Source organism: Clytia hemisphaerica, unplaced genomic scaffold (genome assembly GCF_902728285.1).
Source record: "Clytia hemisphaerica strain Z4C2 unplaced genomic scaffold, Clytia hemisphaerica genome assembly, whole genome shotgun sequence".
Classification (NCBI taxonomy): Eukaryota; Metazoa; Cnidaria; class Hydrozoa; order Leptothecata; family Clytiidae; genus Clytia; species Clytia hemisphaerica.
The window spans coordinates 743,886-769,652 of NW_027103319.1; the positions used below are offsets into that span (position 1 = coordinate 743,886).

Consider the following 25,767-nt stretch of genomic DNA (forward strand, 5'->3'; position numbering starts at 1 on the left):
GTGGGACATGCTCGTGAGTGCTACGAGGATAGAAAAATACGAACCAAGGGACTGGATTCGAGTTTTACAAGGTTCTTTCCGATAAGCTCGACATTCTTTAGAAGCATAACCTTAAGGAGTTAAATCTATTAAGAAAATTGGTTGGAAAAACATACACGAAGCCTTTATATTTGATATCTGTAGAAAACCCAAGGCAGCAAACTGACAATGCAAAATTCCTGACAAGTATTATTTGAAATTATATATTTACAATTATCTTTACTAAAACACCCAATTTTTTAAAATATTCACAAACTTTGTTTTAAGTTAGATATAAAACAAATTTAATGTTATTATATTAATGAATTTGTACAAAAATAACACCTGTTCCAATATTTCAAACATGAAATACTTTGGATCTTGTGGAGTAAGATTTTTTTTACCGAATTGACTCAAAGGTGGTAAATTTATTTCGGTGTTGATTCAGACTAAATATTTACAAGCTAAATTCTACCTTTTGACAAAGAAGGCATTCACTGATGTAATTTTAGTGAATAAGGACATTATGACGCAAAACTTAAAAATTCAAAAAAAATAACTTCATCTTTCGACCGTGGTCGAGATCAGAATTGACATTTACCACCTTTAGGGTGGTAAGGGCGTAGAAGTCTCTGACTTAGATTCCATTCGCGAAAGTGATCTTTCGAGCGCGCGAATTCGTTCATTTGCTTCTTTCAGCTCGTTCTCAGTGGCGTAAAGTTTTTCTTCCGCTTGTTGTGCGCGGTCTTCGGTTTCACTGACGAAAGTAAACGAAAATACAACGAAAATGTTATTTAACGTGCGAATATGGGGGGGGGGTACCTGATAACAATTGAGTTTGAAGCCCAAAGGGCTATAGAGAAATCTTCAACCTTTCTCAAGCAAGAAAAAGTGAAACTTTTAGATTTGAACCGCCTTTAGAATGCCGGATTGAATCTAGTGCTTTCTTTGCTTCCCTCCGGTACATTTTTCGAATTCTGGCGATAGATTTTACATTCAATACAGCGTTTGTGTGAAAACCGCGCAGGTGACGCCTTTGGGATGGTAAACAAGTGGTTTCATTTCCTATCCCAGAATCTCATCTCTAGCCCTTCTATGGTGGCTTCGAATTCACTACTTATAACACCATTTGACTATCATCGTTACTAAACTCAATCGAGCAGAATGGTCAAGAGTGAAATCTTTTTTCTCAATATTTATCAGGAGCGTCAAATCGAAATGAGAACAACTTACATTAATTGAGTCTGCAGTTTTTCCAGTGTAGATAGAGCCTCCAACGACAGCGAAGGCGATGTTACATCTAAATGAGAAAAAAAACAAACATTTAATATGCACTGAGCAAAATTAGACAGTGGTGCGTCAAAATACTAAAATTTAAACTGAAAGGCGGTCCATGAAAGTCTACCGATTATGACCATGTTCAGACGTTACGGTTCCTAAACAAGTGTGAACGTCAAAATTCGAAACGTCAAAAAAGAAGACGTTTCAAAGCAAAACAGATCGAAACGGTTTCACTCCGCTATTTTTATCGGAACGAAACTGATCCGTTTTCTTGCTCCGAAACGTAACACTCGATCCGTAACGAAAATCATACCGGAGCGAAACGGAACAGTAACGTGTGAACATGGTCTATGATTGATCAACAATGGATCCAAAATCTCATTTAAAATCACCGGAATGTGATAAGAGTTGAATCATAATACTACAGTTGACTCTGAAATCTTATTTGTTCGAATTACAGAGTAATTCAAATTGTAGAGAGTATTTAACGAAGATTTATCCTTAACAGGGACATGGAATCAAGTCGAATTGTAGGAATATTAGAATTTCGAATAAGCGAAAGTCCACTGTAGCTATGGATAACTATTAAGAACACATACCTATTGTAATATTTTTTTGGTTGTTGTTCTAAAAGAAAAAGGAAGAGAAACGGTAAATGGAAAATATGAACATGTTTACTTATATGTATAAGCCACTTGAAGTTCAACAGCATACTGACGTCAGTACAATCAAGACAAAATTGTACGTCAAATCACAGTAGAGCTGACAATTAGTTGATATTAAAGCGCTTGTATTTATTTGTGTGATTTCGTCAGAGAGTTGTTGTATTACAATTTTTTGCGCAGAATTTCATGCTCTATCAGATTATACCAATCATTTTCGTTTGTTTTGACTTTTGAAAATAAGCTATTTCTCTACCTCTTATTTCCCTTGTAGTTTTGCCTATGGCGTCACTATTTTGATCACAAAGTTTTCCCGGGCCTAATCCGCGTTCTCCCTCTCAAAAATATCTTGTAATATACTGTTCTTTGGAATAGACCAAAATGTCTGAAGTCGTTGCACTAATTCTCAACACTGATCTTTATATATCCCTGGAACAAGCTATAGCCGCCATCTTTGATCGAAGTTTTTTTGGAATTGGTACCCGAGAAGAAGCCATTGTAGTGTTTGAAGCTTTGCCTAACGACAAACGGCGCTACACCATTAGTGTACAAGCGAAACTAGATCTAGCGATCTCTCCGTGGGTACCAATTTCATAAAAACTCCGATCATAATATTTTGCTTGGTCGGCATTGAGTAACTTGGTCCACGGATATATAAAAGTCAATGATTCTCAAAGACAACAAATTCTGACGTCATTTTCTTGAAAATTCATTACCAGTCCCCTCAGGCTGACAGTTGTGTGTATTATTGCGGGTTGACATATAATAGGGGTATAGACCAATTCGATAAAATCCAGTTAGTGACTATCTTCAAGCAAACTCAAGCAAGCTACCTGCTCTTAACTGACATAAATTTCACCCACGAAACAAAAAACTATGCGCAGGTCCGAACGGGGAATATTTGAAGACTTTGAGCTATAAAGTTGTCACTAAACTATCCTGTACATATTCTTTCTACCATTTCTAAGAAAAAATAGCTGATGATGGGTGAAATGACGTCACAAGGAATAGGTTTATAGATTCTTACCATATTTTCAGTTTGTTCGTTGACACTGGTTCGTTTGACATTCTCGTCATTTCCAATCACCAACATCTGTGATCCATCATCACTCTCCTCTCCTTCCTCACTTTCTTCATCACTATCTGGCGAAGAATCTGCTTCGTCGGCAGTTTTGTTTGCTTGTGCACCTTCGCCTACGTTAATTGCTGGCATTCCCTAAAATTGTTAGAGATGATAATGAAAAAGATGAGTTCACCTATCAATTCGTGATATTCATGTTTTATACGGAAGTACCCAAAAAAGACCCGATGGTTGCTACTAATTTTCAATTTAAACAATAAAGGGACGAGGTTGAGTTTTCACAAGCCCTTAATTGATTTGGTTGGTCGTTAACCAGTAATAAAACAAGTTTGTTACTTTTTCTAAAGAACGCGTCATTTTTATTATTTCAAATGACCAATTATTAAAGTATCTTATAAAAACTCCATCTCATCTGACAATTAAACTAGTAGCAAACGCCCGGGATATTTTGGATACTTCAGTACAAGACATTACGTCATGGATATCTTCTGCATGAAAGGGGATTGGAATAGAATTTAGCAGGGGCGAATGACGTCTGATGAATATCTGAAATCATCATATGGACACGCTTAGAGATGTAGAAATTGAACATTACACGAACCTAACAAACTCCCAAATTCAAAGCGTTAGATGTTATATTTTCAAACTGAATTGTTGTATAAACTATATTATTAAATAGAACTGCTTACCCGTCCCTAAAATAATAATCAAACAAATTTAATGCAATAGGCTAAGTTTTTAACGAGCTAAATCTTCATCCTTGATATCTTAGGATATGTCCAAATTAGTAGAATCTTTTTGCTATCACTAATACATACAGTAGTCCAAAACAAATTTGCACTTACCTTTCCGTCCTGCTTCTCAGAACTCGGAACGTTTGCTTCATTCTTTTTGTCAGCGCTATTTAAAACAACCATAGGTTGCCCTTCCTTCTTTTCCCCAGTTTCTGGATTGTTTTCTTGACCAGACACCCCTATTTTGGGCTGTTCCGTAATTGATTTGTTTTCATTGTCTTGTTTTTGTTGACCTCCACGTTTCGCTTTAGAAGGAGGTATAAAGTCTTTCATGGGAATACTTTGTCCTGTTAATTCCTTGATGAGAAGGTTTGCGGTGTTCATCCAGCCTTGACATTCTTGCTGAAATTTGGAAATGGAGTAAAATTAAACCCGCTCATTTTTTGTTTTGGAAGGACAAACAGTGCATCCGAAGAAAAGGAATATACAGCAGACTCTCGCTAATTCGAACTTCTATTATCAGAATCTTTATTTTCTACATTTTCGGGCACTTTCAGAAAGTAACTTTTTTATTCAATTGAGCATAACTTCCGATCTAATGAAACGAATTTAATAAATGACCCATCAAAATTTAAGCTTATCTTTCTTCTTTCCAATGGAATAATAATGGTTCTTTAAAAAATTTTAGATTTCGAGAAAATCAGTTTCAAAGAGAGAAACTTTTTTGTGGCGCACCCGGTAGAATTCTAATTATCGGTCCGAATATAGTGAATTTGCTGAAAATTAACTATTTTACAGACCACAACCTGAAAAACGCTTTTGGTCTGTAAAAATACTAGTCATACAAATATCAAGTATACATTAATGGTTTTTGAAAAATTGCAATTTTTGTGATTTTCGGACATTTTCTATTTTGGGTCTGTAAAATATGTAATAGTTATCGGAAAGTTGCGAGTACAATATGAGAAATATTTTACGAGTTCCGAGATTTTTCCGTACTTTTGTAGCAAAGTGACGTTAGATTGCTACTACCGCTACAATGCAACAACATCTTTTCGTCAATTTATATTTTGTACATGTAAAATACAAGATATATTGTACTTTTTTTAACCAATCAGATTGCAGATATTTTTTGGATCACCGATAAACCAAAAAAAATTTGGCACCCTCAAAATTGGGACTCTTGTATTGATGTACTTTCCAAAAATGTATAACAAGTGCTTTGACACGACGTCAAAAAAAATCGAACAAAATTCCCCTTACGAACTTTCCAATATTCGAATCTCTTTCTAATTCGAACAGATTAGAAAGCCCGCTGGAGTTCGAATTAGCGAGGGTTAACTGTATTTTAAATAAAGCAAAATCCTCAAAACTTCTATCTCACAGGAGTAGATTTTACGATCGAATACCATCAGGCCCCTTCCTTTCCCTTCAAAGGTGAAATAATAAAATATAAAAATGAAAATACCTCCAGGTTCTTGGCATCTTTAGCCGAATCTTCAATGATTTTCTCTACAGCATTGTTAGTGACGTCAGGAGTACCATTAGAAAGATCTTTACAGCATGCCACAATCAAATCAGTCAACGAACGTAACGAATTGAAAATCATAGTACAACGGTCTATTATAGCATCAGATGTCGATTCTTTTAATATGGCCGAACCAAGACCTGTTAACTTGTCTTCTTCAGCGCCCCGTATGGGCGTTTTGGGCGATTTATGATCGGGCGCCATTCGTATCAAAATGGTGACCAACCATCGAATCATATTCCAGTGAGTGGTAGAGACCTGAGAAATAGGAGAAAATTTGATTATACACAGGGGGAGTGGATTTGCTTTTATTCAACCTTGTATCAAAGGACTAGAGTCTACTTTTGGCTGAACTTTGCTTTTTGATCATTTTTTTATAAAAAAACTTTAAGTGAACCCTGGGCTGAGGTAGGGATGGCGCTATCTTTACCTTCACTTTTGCTCACCCCTCCGCCAATGATTCCTACCGGCCTGTAAGGTTGGTCTTTATAAATAATGAAAGTCCGTAAATATTTTTTTACAAAATAACGAATGCGGCATAGAGATTTCAATTGAGATCAACGCAAAAAAAAAAGTTCAAAAAACCCTCATTTGATCTCAAAAAAATCAAAATTAAGTTTGATAACGTGACGTTTGATAACCTGGTCACTGACCCAGACTTAAAATGTCCACAAAAATGTAAAGTATGTCTGTCTGATACAAGAAATTGAGGTATGAATATTTTGTCTTTTGTGAGCATTATTATTATTGATTAAGTATTCACAATCAAAGTTAAAGTTTGAGATGAGGTTTGGTGAGAAGATCCTAGACTAGATCTTTAAACTCAATGACTCCCCTTTTTGACCCTAAAACCTATAGAACGGATTCACTATTTTATCTTTCAAGGGAACTCACTTTTAGAAAATACTACAGTACGAGTCATTAAGTAAGACCACGTTCATACGGTATACGGTACCGTTTAAAAAGAAAGTGAAACATTTCTGTTGTTTAAGGATATGAAACTGCACCGTATCAACATGACTTGGTCGAATGTTATAAGCAAGATTAATTTATATGGCCACTTTGAACTTTCAGGCTTTAACCCTTTCAGTCCCAGGGGACCTTTGACTGCCTTTTATCTCCGGAACGAAGAGGTTCTCAAACTTCTCGTAGCTATGGTTGGAAAGAATAGAAAACTTTGATGAAAAAAGGCTGCTTTTGAGCTGGACCTTCCCCTGAATTACTTTTCCAAAAAGTAAAAAGTTTTTGGACTAAAAGGGTTAATGAATTAAAACATGTTATTTGAGACGACACGTCATACTTTGGCTTACGAGATCAATAAACTACAAAAAAAGTTTAAGTGTTCGAAAAATTCCAAGTAGCTGACCAGAACATGTTTATTTGCGTTTTTTAATACCTCTTAATTCTTAAATCGGATTTGCGTATGATTCTCTGATGTCATCAAGATAGGAGGAGCATTTTCAATCACATGAAAATAGAGCGAGGTCATACTTTGAGTTGTTAGACCGTGCGACGTACAAAGTTTTAAGATGAGAGCAGCGACCTAACTTACCTAGGCTAGAGCCCGTTTTTTGATCATTTTTGTAGGTCTAATACAGTACACCTTACTTGTCTGTACACTAAGACGGACACTGCTTTTTCTCAACATCATCAACGAAAAAAGTCACGTGGTATGGCGATAGGCTAATATTTCAAAGATTTTGTCTTGAGATACATAGAAATGACGTTACATCAGTTCCTCGAAATCGTGCAACGATAACGTCGAAACCAAAATTGACGTTAAATTTCCCTCATGTATTTGCAAATACAGTTAACTCTCTCTAATTCGAACCTCTATAATTCGAATCTTTCTGTTGTTCGAACTAGAACATTGATCCTTCATCTGGAACGTTGGTATAAAATAAAACTCTCTGTAATTTGAATGTTTCTCTATTTCGAGGAAAATTTTTGGTCCCTTAAAGATCGAATTAGAGAGAGAGGAGTCCATTGTAGTTACCAACGCTACAATGCTACGAGAAAACCCACTTGCGACACTCTTTAATCTAAAGGGAGCAAATTAAAAAATTGTTCAAATTTGATCATAAAAAAGGTGCAGAAAGGAATCTGATTGGTTGGTTACATACCTGTTCGATCATGTTTGTATTTTCATTTTCGAACCCGTTGATGATGTTTAACAACCATTTCTCCACTTTCTCTATAGTCGCGTTCTTTGAGATCGTTTGTATGTCTGTACCTAAAGCAGATGTGAGAATGTATGGTTTCGTAGTCAAGATGTTTTGTCCCAGTGAACGTGACGTAATGTTTACAAAATAATCTAAATCTCGCAAAAACTTATCCTACTAAAGTATTTTAATTTAGTAAAATTAAAGCGAATTTGTAGAAAAGGTTAATTTTCTTGAAATTTGTCAGAAAGAATTATTCAATTCATCCTGCTATTTCTTCTAGTGTTATAGGTCAACTTATGTCAAACGGGAAGAAAATATTTACCAATGGTGTTCCTCCTTCCACTCAAAAGATACGCCCAACCCGCCCAGCTACTATTTCACCCACCACCCTCCCGCCTCCTATATGTACGAACGATTGCCGACCAGTTGATGTTACTAGCGAGTTTATATATTTGCACTTTTGAGGACGGTAAAGTGATGGAAGCGATTTGGAAAAACCAGCAATTCTGCCCCGCAAAATCGAGGACGGTAAAAGTGCTGATTTACCGTCGTCCTCGGTTGGTCATGATCTGGTTAAATTAGAACCTTACCGTCTCCGTCGCTGAAAAACACACATACATAAACTCGGTACTAACAAGACAGATTGGTATGGCTTTCTACTAGCCTTCAATCCAGTCAATGAAACAGAACAAGTGCTTAGTTACTTTGCTTTGACACTATCAATGTTGGGGATTTTCGTGACCACCCTTTTACACTATTTTTTTTATTAGAATAATTCGATAAGGACGATGAGCCTCAGAAATACCTAAAAATAAGAACAACTTAAGAGCAACCCTGAGCCTGAAAGGGCTGAATTTCAAGCAAATTAAAGGTCAAAATAGTATGAACATGGTATAAAGCCTAAGAATCTTTCTCTAATTTGAAAAAAATTCTTAGTCGCTTAAGTATGGAATTAGAGCGAGTCAGCCCAAAATTAGGCTTTTGAAATCTTACCCTTACAGTGCAGAGAAAATTTTAGTAAAATTTGAGCAAATTTGAGCGAAAAATCGACCCTTACTTTGCATTTTCTTGAAACTTTCGACCATTTTCAGGCGAAATATGGTGAGATTTTCGAAATTTTACACCCTTAGAGTGAAATTTTTCTCATCTTTGCTGATTTCGACCCTTACAGTGCACTTTGGGAAGCTTGGAAAATATACCCTTAAGGGCCGCACGTATGTTAGTTCATTTACCTTGAGTGCCCCCCCCAGACTCGATATCGGAATCGATATCAATGTTTTGGAACTGACTTTTTTCAGAAATAAAAAATGAGAAGATATTATTTATTTATATGACATGTCAATGGATATATTTGAGGTAATCAAGTGCGATGTTATATGATACAAAAATAATGAAGAATATACAAAATTTTCTTAAGATGTTTCTTAGGGGACAAAGCTGCCATAGAGCCCATCAGCTTGTGGATCCAAGGTGTACCAGAATCCCAAATGTTGTCTGGTCATCTCATCAACATCAAGTTTGCCACTGTTGTCCAAATCGCAATGTTTGAAGGTCTCCTCGGCGTCTGCGTCTGATGCACAGATTCCAGACACTCTTCCATAGGCTTTCCATTCGTCCAAACTGATTGTACCGCTTCCATCTTTATCGAAAATGTCGAAAACAACATCTCCCCATCGGCGAATTAAGGTGGTCTTGTTTTGGGACCACAATTTCAAATCGTTGGTAGCAAGTCGTTTCCATCCTTCAAGGAATTCTGGGAATTCTACTTCTTTACCATAATCCATACCAATGGCTTTGAAGAAAGCTTCAACAGCATCTTGATGGCGCTGGGTTTGTTCTGGTGATGCGTTCAATTTGGCGCAAATATCATCCGAAGCTTTGGAGACAATTTCATCCAAAGTGATTTTTCCGTTGCCGTTGATGTCCAAAAAGTTGAACATGAATCTATGACGGTTGATCCATTTTGGATTATTAAAATCAGGTTTAAGCTTGACGGCGTATTTGGATCCAGTTTCTTGATGAGCCATAGTTGTTGGAAGATTGTCTTTGAAGAACTTCAAAACAAATTTGATCTTCTAGCTTTCACAGTAAGTCGTTTAGCTGGGAGATGACTTTCAAGTTTCATTCTGGAGCTTTTATATCCGTCTGTTCGGTAAAATATTTCACAGAATAGTACCGTGATTCCTGACCCTCACTGTCAAAAGGTGTTAACCGCAATTTCAATAACAGAGAAATTGCAGTGCCTCAAGAAAAACCTTAATAATTCATGAATCGTAACACATGACCTCTTTAACCCTTATACACGTTCTAAATTTGCCAATATACCGAGTCACAGACTTAAGGCTATAACTCCTGATCACTTGATTTAAATACAGATAAAATGATAGCTTTTAGAAAAACCGTAAAAATACCTTTCTAATGGTACCAAAATCATTGTCTAACTCTTAAGTTACAAGCTTTTATGCTAGTTAGAAATAATGGATTTCAAAAAGAAAGTTGAAAACTTTCACATTTTTCAAAAAATGTTGCGCACTGGAGAAGTTAATCCTTTTCATTTAGCGATTTGTTATTACTGCTAATGATTTCTTAACCTTTTAAAGGGTCAGTTTTTGAACTCCCAAGTATGGAGTTTTATCTTTTACACCTTTGAGTTAGTTTATTTTGAAAACATTGCTCTTAAACCAGTGTAGTCCCCTTCAGACGGATTAGCTTAAACAACATGGCCTCGATTGTTAATTAGATAAGGCGAGACCAATTTGATAAGTTGTTTGATTAGTGACGGGCCCGACCGACCCAAAAATTCGAAAAATCGAAATACAAATAAAATTGATTTTGATACTACTTTTTTATTTTCATTGCTTTACAGACTGCCAAGTTTTCAAAGTTTTGGTAGTTTTTCCAAGGTTCCAATTTTTCATTTAATCCATGAATTCGAGCATTTTGTGTCTTTTTTTTTCTATTTCGCATTTTTGACAAGATGTTGTAGTTTTTGTTGCTTTTTTAGGAGATTCTATACGTAAAATTCTACTTTTATTTTTATTTTTTTCGCCAGCCGACCCACCCTCTTTCTTGGGTAGCTTGGCCTGTAAAACAACAGATTAAATTGGCCTCGCCTAATGCAGAAACACATTATTACTTAGACTTTTATTTGACTGAAATTCGAGTATTGAGTCTACAATTGAGCCTCCCGAACTCGAATAAGCACGAGAAACGCTCATTTGTTCTAATTTAGAGCTTTTCATATACTCGGATAGCGTTCACGAAACTGTAATGAACCATTCCATTTCATATCTATACATTGGGGTGGACGAACATTTCCAAGGGGTCCCCAAAGAGGATAATCAAGGGGTCTTGATAAATATTTTTTATTTTCCTGGTAGTTTGATTCGAGTTGTTTTTTTTAAGAGAATTAGATAACAAAGTATTGTCGACCTAAATTAGATTTTTAGTATCTACTCGTCTTTCAAAAAGAACAAACTAAATAAGAACATTATGCTTCGATATTAATAACAAGTTAAGAACATTTTAAGGCTTTGCAGACTCTGAAACTTATAAAACGTGTAAACGAAAATCCCTTCAGGATTTACAGAAATACGTGTCACTGTGCCGTGCTCAAAAGTGCCCATGCATAAACTCGCTATTGAGACGTTCACGGACGCTAGGTGTTGATTAGCAGAACAACAGAACTTACCATCAGATAAATTCAAGCGCGAATCTTCAGGCGGATGTCCTCCCAGTTCAAAATGCTCATCTTCTGGTGAAAGAATGTTCAAAACTTTTTGTAGAGTTTCAGGCCATTGTGATTGGAAAAGATCTGTCAGCTGGACCCATTCAGAATCAAACATCGTTTCACCTCCGTGCACCAACACGTTAACTTTGTTCACCCTGTGATAAGAAACATAGTGTAGGATTCTTAGAGTCAGTATTTAAGAGAAATGTATTAAAATTCATTATAACGGTATAATAGACCATAAAAGTAAAAAAAAGTAGAATTAAATGGGAGAGAGTTGAAAAAAGATTTAAAATCGCCAGATAGTGTCATCTGCGATATTGAGTCTCAAATGGAAAGTTAAATCCCATTAAAGTAATGTTGCTGCAGTATATCTATATATTGTTTTCCGAGACAAAAACTCGTACACTATCCAGAATATTCTAAATAATTTGCACAAAAAGCAATGCGTATTTCTTTTGTAAGGCTTAATCAGATGGTAGGTCTTCCAATAGTAAAAGCAAGGTTTTTCGTCTAAGACGGTAAATAGATTTTACAAAGTAAATTAGCACATAATCTTGAAATTTTGGTGAATTATCCAGAGCTTTTTGAGACGGAAATGCCTCTTTATACACTTCACCGAGACGGAAATCTGCCTGGACGAAGACCTTCTAACACTGGTCTTGTAGAAGATCCTAACCACCATTGGACTTACCACGTATCTAAAGCATTGAAGATATTGAGATAACAAGGAACCACACCATTCTCACCACTCATTCGTAATTGGAAGTCGTAATGTAGTCTTTCTACTTCTTCATTCAAATCTAACATGGCTTCACGCTGCTTTGAGGTACCATCTTGGACTGCATGGTTTCCGTACACTTTGATTGAACACCTTGTATCAAAAGAAAATATTTTGGTAGAACATTATTTTGAGAGGTCTAGTATAAAGGTTCTTCATGTTTGTTTAATTTACATAATTTCCGCCATTATGGAAGCAGACGAAACGTTCGAATCTGTAGAAGCGATCTCTTACACAAATCGAACGTCTGCTTCAATAATGGCAAAAGTTAACAAGACTTGAGAAATCCCTATAGGATGTATGTATGGGAATGACTTATTTTAACGCTGGAAACGTGTAGAAAGAGTCTTAGAAGATAATTTACGCACTTGAAACCAAAAAGGTCAAACTTCTAATCAGTGGACAATATGCATTGTCGAGGTTTTAAGAATAATATTTGTACCTAGGTAGCAAACAGTTGACTAACATTCGGACGGAAACTTGTGGTCAAAGGTGTCATCCCCATAAACCAGGGGTTCGTGGCTCGATTACCCACTCCTTCCAATGTTCCGTTCCGTTCATAGATAGCCGAGACGGCTAACCGTGGACCCCGTGGAAACAGTTAAAAACTTGCTTAAAAGTTCATTACTAGGCTATCCACGTAACGTAAAATATCGAATCTAACTACAGGGCTTTGAGATGACAGAAGCTGTAAAGGCCGCTACCCACTCAGCATTTTATGGTCGTCGAACAAGGCGCACGGCTTAATTATTGCATAAATTACATAAATCAAGCCTTCAAAGGCTGTCGCTTTGAGCGCAACAAGAGTTGAAACTTTTTAACTTTTTTCGCGAAGCTGTACAGCTCATCCTTTGTTTTTCTAAAATCAACCAATCAGAAAAGAGAATTTTCTTCTTGTACCGTGTGCAAAAGATGTGTATCATGTGCTAAAGATGATGAACAAAAGAAAAGAGAAAAAATGTGCTGCAGAGTGGAATGAGAAAAGCGCTCGGCGAACAAAGAGCTCGAGCCGTGCACTTTGTTCGGCGAACATAAAATGCTGAGTGGGTAGCGGCCTTAATAGGAATTTATCATACAACGTTTAGAATAATAAAAGTCCTCTGTATACGAAGATGTTTAGTAGGAAAATCATCTAAAAATATGAAAAATACCTGGTCCAAGCATCCATACAATTATTCAGACAAAGCAAATCATCCTCGTAGGAGAGCAGTACGTCACCAGAATATCTCTCCACTTCAGAGTTGAAAATCTCTTCCCATGATTTCAGGATGTTGAACAAAGATTGTAAATCGTCTTGTTCAAGTGGGTGAACTGAGCCATGGGTCGGTCTGTAGAATAAACAGAAATTATATTTTATTTTCCAGTTAAGTCTCGAACACGCACGGGGAACATAAATATGTTCGAGTTCAGAGAAAAGCTGGTAACAGACTAGACGATACTATCGTCCGTATAATATATTATTATAATATTATGATATAACATAGTTGTATATTATAAAACGTAATATGTAGCGCGGCGGAAAATAGAGTTTGTGTTTACATTACATTTACATTGAGCCCCTCCGATTATTTTTCGCCCGCGCGGACAAAATTTCCGCCCGACTGCTAATTTGCGTGTTTCAGATTATTCTTTATTTTTCGAATTCGTCTTAGACTATAGCATAGTCTAGTAACAGACGAACGGACGGACGAATAAAGGTTAAATCAAAGGGGCTTCAAGGTAGGTCCAAACAGGATCCAATACATTCACATCCTCAGAAACTAATCTTTAGAATTTAAAGTTAATTTTAGGAGTGAACGTGTGACCAAGGAAAGTTTTAGTATTAGTTTTGTTTGTTTTTGTTTACCAATTAACAGTGGGGGGGGGCAGATGAGGGGAATTTTGCCGGGGAAATTTCAGAAGACAAAAACATCCTAGATACAAAATAGAATTTAAGTAGATAGCCGATGATAAATATAGTTGCGTACTCTTTTGTCTTGCGAGATTATCGATTTTATAAACAAATTTATTTTAATGATTGTTTACTTGCATGGTAATCCCATCTCTTGCTAACTCTCATGTTGTGAAAAGCAGGTTATAAATAGAGAAAGATTAGAGCTTAGACTTGCAGAGTGCAATGAAGGTCACAAAACATCTGCTTTTGGAGATGACAGGTTAATACTTAAGTCTATTCGTTTTAATTCTGCACTCGTTTTTGTGACCATGTGGAAAGCACCTACCAACCCTTGGCGCTTTTGAGGAGACTGGTAACGAAAATATAACGGAAATTCTTCTCAACGATGGTATCCAAAACACAAGTCTAGGTGGAGTGCTCTTGAGAAAAATATAAGGTGCTCTTGCATTGAAGCGGTAAAGTAACGTCAATTTAGTTAAGTTATTCCAATGCTAAAAATACTCGAAAAATGCCTCTAGAGTTTTGGCGGGAATTTGCTTGGTTTGATCTACAGTTGATGCTCTCTAGTTCGATGTTCTACTATTCGATGTACGCTCCATTATTCGATAATATTGAAAGTCATCGCCAATAAGAAACTCTTACAAACGACACTCTATCATTCAAAACACTCCCTTATTCGATCAAAATCTAATTCCCATTGAGAGTCGAATTAGAGAGCGTCGGCTGTAGTTGTAGCCTATAAATACCGTGCGTCGAGAACAAATGTTCCTTATAAATCTATTCACAGTCTCCTAAAAAGAGCCGACCGCGCCGCTAAGGGTTGATGGATGTATTTCGCAGATGGGGTTTCCACAAGGTAGCAACAAAGAGCGAATTGACTTCAGGAAGAAATTTTAGTAACCGACATATGTATGAGACACCAAAAGAGGCAGCAACGCGGTATAAGAATGGATTTGGTAGACGGCTTGCTATAGCAACAAAGAGTTTTTTTTACACATTCAGTTAAAAACCAGGAATTGCTTGCAAAGATTTACACCATTTGAAAACTTATACTTCCTAAACACAGAGGTTTCTAGCAATAGTTTAGTCTAAAATAATTGAAATGTTTTAAGGCTAAAAATACATTGACATCAAATAAACATCTTTTGTTAAAATCTTGGAGAGGAAGGATAAAGGAAATGGTATTAAAGTATAACGTTTATAAATATAATTCTGTATAGTTTAAAAATATTCCCTGCAGTTCTGTAGTCTATTCGTGCTAGTACCACAGTTTTCCCTTAACCTTAGAACAGACAGCTGTCTAGAGTATACATGTTTTTTTTATAAGCAAGTGTCTGCCTCTATGCCATGCTCGCATTATGCTTACCATTCTATTGTTCTCAAACAATAGAGCCATTGTTTAGGTACCCAGAACTGAGCCTGTATATGCTTATAAACGTCATGCTTATAAAAGAATAAACAATTTTTAAACAACTTTTAAGGCGGCTTTCAAAACTCTACAGGGAATGCATGTTTATCTTTCAAAAGCGACTTGCTTCCCCCTCTTTTTTTTAAGGAATCAATTTTTAATGAGACTTGGCTGTTCTTATTTTTTTAACTTTGAGCCTAAAATTGTTCTAATCTTCTGTTCTTATTTCTGGGTCAAAACGTAGTTACTTTGGTTTAAAACTCTATTTTTACTAATTTGACTCTTGATTTGCTTAAAATTCAGTCATCAGAGATAATCTCAAATTGTTCTTATTTTGCAGTTTTTCGCTTATTGTTCTTACGAAATTAATCTTTTGTCCTTATGAAAAACAGTGTATATCTTTATATCTAGTGTTACCACAATCATTGTATGCTGTTGTTTCTTTGTCAAAAAGTTCAGGAAAGATGAGCATAGCAGACTTGAAATGAAAACCATAAAATTTTGGATGTTCTTCACTTTTTGAGTTTTAAGCCTAAAATTGTTCTTAACAAGTTCTCATTTTCCCAATTTTGTGAGTATTTTTGTCCATTTTTATAAGAAATCGGGTGTTCAAAGCCTTTAAAAAATGTTCTTAACTTTTTCTCAACTTTTTGACCATTAAAGTTTTATGTTCTTATATTGTTTGTTCTCATAAAAAAACGTCAAATGGAATAACTTACCAATATTTACACTAAAAGCAGAAGGGATTGGGTTCAGGTTCAACCCAGGGCTCAAATATATGATGTCATTATGTCATCAGATTGAGTTGCCCGCTCTTCTCTAAACTTGCCGACCTAAAAACTTTTATTGCTATTTCCACGAAGAGAATTTTTTAGACAAAATGTAGATAGAAATTCCATGAATGACCAAAATAAAAAAAATTTCCTGACCGACCGACCCACCTTCAAAATCTAGGGTCGGGTGATGGCAAACCAAGATTTTTAAGTCCAGCCTTGTTGATCTGATAGGTGCAGATTGATTTTTTAAATTTGACCCCAAGTGGCGATAGGGTTTTTGTTTTTGATCCCCGAAATGGAAAATATCTAGTGTATTTTAAAGACCATAGACAAGACCTAGGTAAACATACGTAACATTTTTTTTGCTGTTGAAATTTCGGATGACCCAACGCAAGACTTTTACAGTACAAACAACCACATACAAAGTTATGTAAGCTGTTACATCTTTACACTTAAAGTTACATAAGACAAGGTATCAGTTAGTGTTTCAATGTCAAAACCGTCACAATCAGATTATGTGGTTTTATAATGAAATTTATATTCCATATTTTGATGTTTTGAGTATTTAAAATACAACAAGAGCATTAGGATTAAAAATTGAAAAAAAAACTAATTATCTTCATTGGAAACTGTTTCTGTTAAACTCATCATTATAGTGTATATTCAAAAGTCAATTCAACGTAGGCCAAGCTTCAGAAAATTTGGAAGCCTCCCAGCAAAATAAAGGCTTATTTTTCGAAAAAACATGTATGCCATTTCGTTCATGAAGTAGAAGCTACGTAAGGATCGAGTATGTTATAAAGTTATACCAGGCCAAAGAGTAAAAACCTCTCTACACAATAAATCTTATGAAAGATTCGACCATTAGCCCTGGAATGGGTCATTCCATTTTGTAACCATACAGGGGGTTGGACGAACTTTTCCAGGAAGTAAAAAGCTATTCTTAAACTTTCCGGGGGGAAGGGGGTAAACGACTGATAAGAGTTCGTCCACCGTCACTTTAAGACAAGAAAATAATTTTTCCAGGCTCTTTTTTGCAAATTCTGCTTTTTTCCAGGAGGTATAAACACATTTTAAAGAAATTCGTTTTAACTTGAAAGGGTTCGTCCACCCTCCTGTATGGAAATTTTTTGGGAGTTTGGGAGGGTGTACCAGTAGTATCTAGAGGCAAGCATCACTCGGTTTGCCCTTCCATGACAATTTTTTTTTTCCTAATTTTATAAACAGACAGAGATTAGTTGAAAAATATAAGCCAACTCAGCAAATATTTCAAATGGCCTTGAAATTTATAGTAGAGAAACAGTATGGATAAATAGGCTTTGCAACGCAAGCCTTTCTAGAAAAAAAACAACATGGAATTATCCCGAATTATGTATTCTAATCCACAATTTGCTTCATCATTTATTGCAACACCATGGTGAAACTGCCTCCATTCCATTACCCGTATAAGGTCTTTATTTGGAATTTCTTGGAATATTTTCACTGTTGTTTTTTATATAAATTTCCATACTGACGAAATCAATGCCGTTTAATAGAAGTTCTGTTTTTACAAAATAACTTGTTTTTGATAATCACAGCTAGTTGAAGTAAGGAGTGGCAGGCCTGTAGATATGTTGAAAAAGTTTGTAAAAAGACCATACAGTGAGTTGTTATATAAAAAGTTAAATACAGACGTAGGAAGTAAAAATATATACTATTAAGAAAAAATTTGCGAAGGGTTTCCGATTAAAGATTTGGTGCATCTTTCATCTGATAAAAAGTTGAGCAAAAGTTTTTTGTAGAGAAGAGACCAAAACAGCATCATTTTTGACATATACAAAGGCACAAGGAAGTTTGATTAGGATAAGTTTTCATCGTAAAGTTTTATCAAAAGATCGAGAAGAAAGCGACTAGAATTTTATCTGACCTTCGTTGCCTGTGTTAAGCAAAAGCATTTTGGTCTTAAAAACCACTATTGATATTCATTGCGATAAGACTGACAAACTTGACCTTATTTTCTGGAAATTTAAACCTTGTCCTGTTGTTTTTCTAGTTAATTAGCAATCGCTGGCATCGATATTCTGTAAAGTCCATCATAGCAAATGTTATGGTTTAAAGGTTACGTATATTTTGACAACGCAAACTCGTGTATCAACTATTAGTTTCTATACCTACATCTCTACAGCCAAAACAAGTTTTTTATAAGAAAAAAATTATATATGAAGATAAGGCTTCGGTGGCCAAAATATTCAGAACAAGGCTTGGCGGTCTCGAAAACATTCAATTTCTTAAGAAAATAGACAAAAATACCCAAAAAAGGTGAAAATAAGAGCATGTTAAGAACATTTTAGAGTTAAAATTCAAAAAGTTAGGAACATCCGAAGGTTTCAAAAATGTTGGATTTTCTTATAAAAGAAACAACGTGTATTCACTTTGTAGGTTATGTATACATGGATCATATTATGGTGAAATAAATTCTTCGAGAGTGGGAAAAAGGTCCCTGTGCTTGTGACAGGTCAAATGGTGGTTTTTATTTGTGAGCATAACATTAAGTATCAATCTCACTTTTTGAGTTTCAAGCCTAAAAATATTTTTATCATGTTTTTATTTTCACCATTTTGTGAATATTTTTGTCCATTTTCCTAAGAAATCGGGTGTTTTAGAGTCCACAGAACCTTAAGATGTTCTTAACTTGTTCTTAGTATTTTGGCAATCGAGGATTATGTTCTTATATAGTTTTTTCTTATAAAAAAAATGTTTTCACATCAATCCATGCACTATGGACAGGTGCCCTAGCAACAGTAAGGGATTTTAACAACAAAAGAATTGACCTTAAAAGTGCAAGGTGCATGCTAGAATTCCGAGGTTGGTAATTACACAATAGACTGACGTCGACATTTTAATTATCATTGAGTTCCATTATCATAGAATGGTAGAATTTAACTTATTTTAGCCTTCCTTTCATAACAGTCAAGTATTTCACAAATTTCTTTTGTATTACACTGCTTTTTTATAAGAAAAAGAATTGCATTATCTTTTTAAGATTTACCATATAATACCCGAATTTTGTTGGATTTTGGAAAGGAGTATCCCCCAAGAATAAAGTTTTTGGATTCAGATGTTACTTGAAATGTTGATTAGCTCCAAAGCGTAGGACAATATTTTTACAAATAGTGTACACATAATTGTCATCTACGCTTATTATATTGAATTGTCACGAGAGAGTTTTGTAGAGGGATAGATATATCGTATGAATAGAGAGAAAAATAAAGTTGAAAAGCATCTATAGTATTTATAATAATTGATTCTCTCTCTGTATGACATCTTGACATCATAATGAAAAGTCTTTTTTATAGATATAGACAGAGATATGCTTTCACAAAGGACAGAAGGCGTATATAATTTTTTCAAATACATAATTCTTTGATATACAGCTTTTAGGTATCTTAATCATTGTTATTTTGGTATTGATCGAGTCTAGAGGTATAAACCTATTCCAGTATTTGTTTGGGTTTTAAAAACAGGTGGTAAGCATTCGCTTTTGTTTGTGTTTTGAATTTGTGAATGGTATGATTGACTGATTGGGGATTAACATCGCTTTGTTTTGTTTTTTGATGATGTTTACACAGTGAGAGGAAGGGTGGTCATATTCCGATTTAAAGGACATAGTTGAATACAGTAGAGGTATAAACAGGTGTCGCTAATGCGTTCTCTGTTTGTTTTCATTTATGGGCATTGTCTGTCATTGAGGAAAGAGAGATGTGGTTAATGACTATAGATTCAAGATACCTTGAAATTTATTTTATGTGTGGAAGAGATTTTCCCTTCTTAACCCTTTCCGTGCGCATGTCAAGTATATTTGACATTGAGCCTGGCTGCTAACAACTGGTGAGGACAAATATACATGCCATCGGCTGCTCAAAATACTTATTTAATTTTCTCCCGCCGAAAACAACTGCATCACCTCCAAAATTTTTGTAAATTTTTTTTCCCGTGGGCACGGTAAAAGGGTTAAATCTCATCGATAACTTTTTGGTTTACTTTATTAAATTCTTTATTAAATTTTTTATTAGAGAAAGTAAAAGTGAACAAATTTACGAAATCAAAAGAAAATAAACGAACAACGAAAAGAAGAATTTACGAGAAAGAGGACGTAGAAAACCAACGAAAGAGTGAAGCAAACTATAGTACGAAGAAACGAATCAACGATCAGGAGAGACATCAAATTTTAAAGAATAATAGAACAAAGTGAAAGAAGTGAAAGAAAACTTTTCATAAATATACAAAAATGGAGGACGAAAATAACAACAGTTTCCGTGATTATCAATTCGATGATAAAATTCATCATAAAAACTCTTTGAAAAAGAAAGTTGCACAGGCTAAACGTTTGTTAACCAACCAAGCCTCGAAAGAATACAGTCAAGTACACGATCAATCTGATAAGAAATCAGTACCTAAAATGTTGGTCAGCGTTTCTAAAATCAATGGACTCAAAGGTAAATGCAAGTTTTTCTTGATTGGTGTAAGTAGCGCGTTAGTCTACACAACCTGACACAATAGACAGTTCCAGGCTTTTAGGCCTTTTTCTCTTACTCCGAAGCGTAGGAGTTTTACGCTCGAAACGGAGGAAGATGACGTAGCCTAGTAGCGCGTGTGACAATAGTTTGAATCGCAGGACCTCTATAGAATACTTCCTATTAAGAAACTTTTTTTGCTAAAGGATAAGCATAGCCGAGTGTGATAATTTCAGGTAATATTCATCTGAAGTGACTTGAAATTTGAACTAGACCAGACTTATTTTCAGGTATTTTTAAGACAGACTATTTTAAATTTTTAGCACTCACACACATTTAGATTTTTTTTGCATTCAAGTTTTTTCAAGGAAAAACTTTTTCATCTATTATATCAACGTTTTGAAATTCACGTGACATTTTCAAAAAATCAGAAAATCGTGTGCAAGCAGGAAGGTTCCTTGGCGAGCCATTAAGGTTCAGAGTCCAATAGTTGCATCTAAAAATAGGTTTTGGGGAGTTAAAGCACTCATGAAGGTCTATTCAACACATCACAGCACCAGTTTATGCGTCTAATGGCAACGCAAACAAGTACACTGTAAAAATTGAGACGAAGGTGTTGACCAAGAGTTCTGGATAAGAACATTTCGAAATGATCATAGCTTATAAAGCATCCGGCATCATGTGAATTTTTCAAAATGGATCAATTTTTATGAAACTCATCCATGATTTGTTGTGCATTTTCAGTCAATAATGACCATTTTATTTAAAACGGGAGATTGTTTATTTACATGGGCATATAGCCATATTGTTGATAAGTTGCCATGGATACATACTAAGGATTAATCGTGATTCGATGTCTTAATCCTTAATGTTATTTATCAAAGGCTAATCAATAAAAAAGAAAAGCATTTATTAATGACTCGCTAATGAGGGGGGATAATTGAGGGATTATAAATAGTAATTTTTCATTTAAACCGTGACGAAAAATAATTTGGATTAGCGTGAGTGAGATTTTAAACAGGGGAGGTCACTCTTGAACCACAGCGTTCTGAATTCTTTTAATGCAGGGCGTCAAAATGGGTGTGAGCGTTAGATATTTGTAAACAAATTGACGTCACAATGCAGGGGCATCGCGATTTTGACGTTAAGGCACGTCTACAAGTCCTTGAAGCTAGAAAGTCACATCTTGAACGTATCTTTGTGCAAAAGAAGCCTATATATTATCCCTCCAAAGTGTTTAAGCTTCTCGGTATCACTTTCCATAGATACTCTCTTTTTTATAAGAATCAAATCTTCGATTAGTCTCAGCTGTTCTTGTGGCTTTGTTCTCCGGAATGGGGACTTGGGCAAAAAGGGTACGGGGATGTGCCGCTGGTCAGGGTACCTTTTTCACTTCCATGAGTCCCAGGTAGGGTCACAAAAACACCAAAATAAAAAAACTAGTCCCTCGTAGGGTTTTGGGGTAATTTGGAAAAAATATGAAAAATTTTGAGAACATTTTTGAATTTCAGTCTCATTCAGGGTCACTTTTCTAAAAAAAACGAGTCCCACGTAGGGTCAATTTTTTCGAACTTCAGCGGCACACTCCCGTCGGTCGGCAAGGGTAGTCGGCAAGGGTAGTACCCCGGGATTTTTCTTATCATGTTCTAATATTTTTTGGCGATTTCGATACTCATTTTTATGCTTTGCTTTTGTGGTTCAGCTTAGAAATCTAGAGAGCTTCGTTGTAGGATTAGCTAGTTACGTGATCAAGCTAACATGTTAAATCATTTTGAGGTTTTAAGAAATCATATTAACTTAATGAAATTATAAAAGTTTAGAAAATGATTTGTCAATAAGTTTATTAAGATTTATATCATAAAATTTCATCATCAACGTCAATCGACAAATCAAAAAAATAATTTTTTAATGCAATTTCCATCTAATTGTTGAGAGGGTTTTTAAAGCAATTAACTGACCTCAAGATGATTAAACCAAATAGCTGATCTAGCGTAGTGTTAATTTTTTGATTGTTTTTTACTATAAGAACAAAGTGTGTTAGAACAACATTTTAAGAGCTTGGCAAGACATATTATTATATAGCAATGTATTTCGCAGGTCTATTGACCTCTAGGTAAATCGTTAAGGTCATGTGATTTTGAATTTTATGTTGACTCAAAGACATGCAAATCCTTGGAAGACTGAAACTGAAACGTATAAAAAAACTTTTCAGGTTTTTGAGCCCAACAATATTCCAAAACATTCAACACACTTAACAAATTTGTTTAACAAACTTTTATATGAGTAGTCTTTCATGAAAAAGATATCTTTCTAATTTAAAAGGATAGCAAGGGGTCCAAAGTCCAATTAAAAACTTAGAGATTTTAACTAGACATGTCACATGATGATATAGCTAAGTATCAGTTCTTTTTTCCTAAATCCTTTTCATCAGGAAAAAATATTTCCCACGAAAAATTCAAAATCACATGACCATTACGATGACCTAGATCTATCACAGTATTGTTCAATTTTATAAACAGCAGTAAATCTTTCAATGAATAGTTTACTTGTTTCTAAAATCAAAGTTATCCCATTAAGCTCATTTCCCTTAATTTTCAAGAGCTTTTAAAAAGCGATTTTTATAATAGTGTCAATATTTCCCATCAAACATCTGTTTTGCACTTCTGTTTATACCGATAGCATCCCTGGTAAACTCGGCTTCTGCAAACTGAGTAAGAACTCTGTCTTGTTTTCGATTGACTTACTTTATAAAATATGTCTGATAGGCTGTCATTTCCTTCCATTATCTTACCAGCTTAAACACAGATACAAATATAGCTCTAAACCGGGACGATTGATTTTAAGAGGCTATTTTTTATAGCATAGTAACTGTAAAAGTGAATACAACACTACACGCTCTTTTTTTAAGAATGTACTATATTAAAATGTTCATGATGAAATTGGCCAAAAAATATAAGTATAAACTAAAAAAATTACCATCATAAAATTTGGCAAATGAACACGAGAATGTCCATTTTATCGCCTTTTTTAGAGAACTTCTACCTGTAAAATTGTTAAGAATAAAAGTTTAGGATGATTTTAATCAAAATTACTTCTTTCGCAAATAGGCAAATAGTAGATTAAATTATTTTCTTTAAGAAAAGGCTTGTAAAAGCTAAAGGAGACTATGCAATTTCGGGTAAAAGTTTTAAATTCTTTTTGCCACAGGCGTTGGTATGTGTTAGTGATGTTTTAGGTCAACCCAGGTGAAAAACAATGAACTTAGTTATCACATTTACAAAGATAAGCGTCTTGTACGATCACTTTAGAGAGAAAGCGAAAGCACTTTATCTTCATATCAGTGTCTAAAGCACCAGTCGATTATATAATTCTAAAATTGATTGATAAAATTATTTACACTCTAGTGGTATTAAGTTTCTAAACTTATCATTTTCATCAAACCGGAGAAAAAGTGTTTTCGAGAGATGTTGATAGCATTTATATACACTTTTTTCTTTTATAAAAACTATTTTATAAGAACAATATGAGGCTCGAAATCGCCAAAAAATAAGAACAATTTAAGAACAATGCTGAGCCTAAATTACTGAATTTCAAGCAATTTAGGGGGCAAAATAGTACAAATTGGATTAAACGCCTAAAAAATACCTCAATTACACCATATAAGTAAAGAACAGGATAAGAGCAATTTGAGGCTCAAAAAGGCCAAAAAAGTAAGAACAGCTGAGCCTCAACAAAGTTTTACTAGTTCTTATAAAAAAAGTGTAGGTCCTTTAGCTTAAAAACCAGAAACAGAATGCTGCTAGCGTCTTTAATATAATACTTTTACAGTCTTTGTAGAGGTTTGTGATCCAGATTTTACTGGAATGGTTTTACAATATACAGAATAAAATAATGAATCAATTTATCATTTCTTTACACAGTCTTTGTAGAGGTCTGTGATCCAGATTACTGGAATGGTTTTATAATATACAGAATAAAATAATGAATCAATTTATCATTTCTTTACAGTCTTTGTAGAGGTCTGTGATCCAGATTACTGGAATGGTTTTACAATATACAGAATAAAATAATGAATCAATTCATCATTTCTTTACAGTCTTTGTAGAGGTCTGTGATCCAGATTACTGGAATGGTTTTACAATATACAGAATAAAATAATGAATCAATTTATCATTTCTTTACAGTCTTTGTAGAGGTCTGTGATCCAGATTACTGGAATGGTTACACAATATACAGAATAAAATAATGAATCAATTTTTCGTTTCTTTACAGTCTTTGTAGAGGTCTGTGATCCATATTACTGGAATGGTTTTACAATATACAGAATAAAATAATGAATCAATTTATCATTTCTTTACAGCTATCGTCAACACGAAAACGAAGAAATATGGCAAGCCTACATCACCGACGTATTTAGATAAATGAAGCACAGACACATACGCAAATTTGTTTTTCTTGTTTTTTGAAATGTAAAAATTGAAAGATGAGAAAAAAAAATGAAAAAAGAGAGAAGAAAAGATGGGGAAATGGTGCACTTGTTACGAATGAGTATACAGCCGTTTGTGCTGGTTGAAATTTTCAAAGAAATTGATATGAACATATTCATTGATGGACAATTTATGACTATTCCTAGGGAAATCTAACAAAAAAGGTCTTCGAATTTTAATCTAACATTGAATAACATTTTTCTGATTTTACTAATGTATACCTAGTTTTATATTTTAGTTAAAAATAGCAGTGTAGTGGTCATCGTTCTTGACTTCCGTGCTGGAGGTCAGGGTTCGATTCCCACTCGGTGCTGCGATTCACTTGGTAAGTGAATGTACCTCAGCCCGGGTCAACACATACAATGTGAGGGTAATAGGGTACCATTACTCTGATACAAGAGTATGGGGAGATACGCTGGACATTGAATGTGGTGTGGTGATGGTACTCATATGTTCAGTATCTGCGAGAACGCAAGGCTCTCCCGTACTGTGCGAGTATCATCATCGATACAGCTCTGATGTGTCGCAAGCACAGAGTACAATGTCTGGTAAGCGCTGTGATTTCCCTATCTGGGGGTAGGAAACTGTCCCGGGGTAGCCCGGTCCGATGATATCGGAGGGTTAGCTTCTCTCTTCTCTTTCTCAGCTTCTCAGCTTCTCTTCTCGTTAAATATTTTCCAAAAATGGTATTTTTTCGTCAGCCGCCTACAAAACGCCGACGTTATATCA

The 25,767-nt window shown here is 35.0% G+C and overlaps 2 protein-coding genes across 4 annotated transcripts in view; both read right to left on the bottom strand.

The window, feature by feature from the left end:
- Positions 1-217: 217 nt before the first annotated feature.
- Positions 218-25,767, bottom strand: part of LOC136814716 (axonemal dynein light chain domain-containing protein 1-like) — a 52,650-nt gene continuing 27,100 nt past the window's right edge. For all 3 annotated transcript variants that reach the window (XM_067071145.1, XM_067071137.1, XM_067071152.1), the window contains exons 16-25: positions 13,132-13,308; positions 11,894-12,073; positions 11,161-11,354; positions 7,428-7,537; positions 5,245-5,562; positions 3,888-4,178; positions 2,989-3,177; positions 1,899-1,926; positions 1,252-1,318; positions 218-775 (exon numbers count right to left, since the gene is read on the bottom strand). In XM_067071145.1, the coding sequence (XP_066927246.1) occupies positions 625-775; positions 1,252-1,318; positions 1,899-1,926; positions 2,989-3,177; positions 3,888-4,178; positions 5,245-5,562; positions 7,428-7,537; positions 11,161-11,354; positions 11,894-12,073; positions 13,132-13,308 (1,705 nt within the window). In that variant the 3' untranslated portion in view covers positions 218-624. The remainder of the gene's footprint in view (positions 776-1,251; positions 1,319-1,898; positions 1,927-2,988; positions 3,178-3,887; positions 4,179-5,244; positions 5,563-7,427; positions 7,538-11,160; positions 11,355-11,893; positions 12,074-13,131; positions 13,309-25,767) is intronic.
- On the bottom strand, positions 8,820-9,565 carry LOC136814746 (clytin-like). The gene has a single exon (XM_067071169.1). It carries the CDS (start codon positions 9,494-9,496, stop codon positions 8,894-8,896), a length of 603 nt encoding a protein of 200 aa, XP_066927270.1. The 5' UTR covers positions 9,497-9,565; the 3' UTR covers positions 8,820-8,893.

Excerpts from the sequence above, each read along its gene's own strand:
- LOC136814746 (XM_067071169.1), bottom strand. The coding sequence starts at position 9,496 with ATGGCTCATCAAGAAACTGGATCCAAATACGCCGTCAAGCTTAAACCT.